This window comes from Formica exsecta, unplaced genomic scaffold (genome assembly GCF_003651465.1).
Source record: "Formica exsecta isolate Colony F162 unplaced genomic scaffold, ASM365146v1 scaffold5336, whole genome shotgun sequence".
Classification (NCBI taxonomy): Eukaryota; Metazoa; Arthropoda; class Insecta; order Hymenoptera; family Formicidae; genus Formica; species Formica exsecta.
In genome coordinates, this window is record NW_021852580.1 from 2175 (window position 1) to 4106 (window position 1932).

The following is a 1932-nucleotide window of genomic DNA, read 5'->3' on the forward strand; positions in this document are numbered from 1 at the left end:
TTGAGATGAGTTGCCCGGAAGCAAAGGTGAGTTCAGACCCGGGATCGATGAGCATCCTTACCGAGTGAGGAGAGCCGCAAGGTGATCTGATGGTAGCGCAACAAGTAGCGAGTAAAATTGCCGGGCGAGTGAGAATTACCGAGTGAGATTGAGAAAGGACCGAGTGCGAGAGTCACTCTGAAGCCGATGTGCTGGTGCTCTTGGATGGTGAGGCCGGCGCCGACGTCTGCGTAGCCGTGGTTGATGGGGTCACCTTATCTTGCATCGTTGACAAACGTGGGGGCGGTTGACTGTCCATGTGTATCATCGTGTGATGCTTATTGCCGCATTCTCTGCACCTCTTCAGATTTTGACAGGCGACTGCGTTATGCCTGCCCAAGCAATTAAAGCAGAGGCGCTTATCGATCACAATGTTTCGCCGTAGATGAGCAGACATATCTCTGAAACGAGGGCAAGAGACAATGTAATGAGAGCCAGAGCATAGTGCATCCGGAAGTTTCCGAGGTCCCGGAGGGGGGTGAGATGGCCACATGAGCGGTGGCCGCCGATGTCTTGCTGGTCTGTCGTAGTGGCGAGGGAACTGGTTTTTGTGCTGGAGAGGAGCTCGAGGTTCCGAACTCCATACTCTCCATGGCTCGGGCGCGCCCAGTGAGAAATGTGCGAATGTCCTTGTATGAAGGGGGGTCCGTGGTGGAGCCAAGCTTGACTTCCCAGGCCTCTCGAGTGCTTGGGTCGAGTCGCTGGACGATGAGGTGGACCAAGAGATGGTCCCAGTGTTGAACAGGAGCTCCGAGAGACTCCAAGGCATTGAGCGCTTCCGTTGTCGTGTTGAGAAGAGTGTTGAGCTCCTTGGCCGACCGTTGTGAGATGGTCTTGGTGCGGAATAGTCGATCCACCTGAGCCGAAATGAGAAGTCGCTTATTTTCATACCAATTAACGAGAAGGTCCCAGGCTGACGCAAACGCGTCCTCAGAAACCGGCAAATTGGAGATTAGCTGAGCGGCTTCGCCCAAGAGACTAGTCCGGAGGTAGTGCATTTTCTCCACGTTTGATATCTCCGCATTCCGTCCAACCAAGGAGGAGAAGAGATCATGAAAGGGCCTCCACGCTGAGAAGTCACCGGAGAATTGTGGAAGAGTGATCTCCGGAAGATGACGTCGCGCTGATGTCTGACCACCAATTGAGAGGTTGGCTAGCTGTGAGCCCGACAGAGGGTGAGTCCGTTCCTTCTCTTCAATCTGCATGAGTAATGCGGCTTTGGCGTCGGCATAATATAGAAGACATTGATCGTATACCCTTTTCTTGAAATAATCGTGATCCAGGAGGAGCTCCGCTTTGGATTCCGCCATCCGTTCGTGAGTGGCTTCAAACTTTTGCCAGTTGTTATCGATGAGGTCGAGTTTCACCTTGAGCATTTGGAGTTGAAGAGTGGGGAAGGTCGGTTCCTTACACTCGAGAGCCACCGACTTGATGTAAGTGTGCCGATTCATTTGAAGAGAGATTTTCGCTTCGAGGTTGGACATGATGATGGCTGAAATTGCCGTTACCGCTGAGAATACCACTCGAAGTGACCCACAAGAGAGAAAGAGAAGTTCCGACAGACGATGAGAATATCCGAAAATGCGAGAGAGGTCCGTATACCGCGCGCGAGCTCACAATGTCCGAGTGCGAGAGAAAGCGCTAACGATTATAGAGACCGGTGACCGGTCGTCGTATATTCACAAGATGGCCGAAGACCGTCAAGGGAGTGATAGAGAACGCTGTATACGTAGCGAGAATCCGTTGCCGAGCGCCCGAATCCGTCCGGGCGTCGCCGAGCACGCACGAATAACCGAGCGCGACGGATGTCAGAGAGAGAGAGTGAGAGCGCACTATGGGCGGCGACGATCGCTTGCCGAGCGCCCGAATCCGTCCGGGCGTCGCCGGACACGC

General features: G+C 53.8%; 1 protein-coding gene across 1 annotated transcript; it reads right to left on the minus strand.

The window, feature by feature from the left end:
• Positions 1–172: 172 nt before the first annotated feature.
• On the minus strand, positions 173–1523 carry LOC115241899. Its single transcript, XM_029817859.1, has 2 exons — positions 410–1523; positions 173–360 (listed from the first exon to the last, which is right to left on the minus strand). The coding sequence occupies exons 1-2, from the start codon at positions 1521–1523 to the stop codon at positions 173–175; spliced, it is 1302 nt and encodes a 433-aa protein (XP_029673719.1).
• Between the last annotated feature and the right edge of the window lie 409 nt (positions 1524–1932).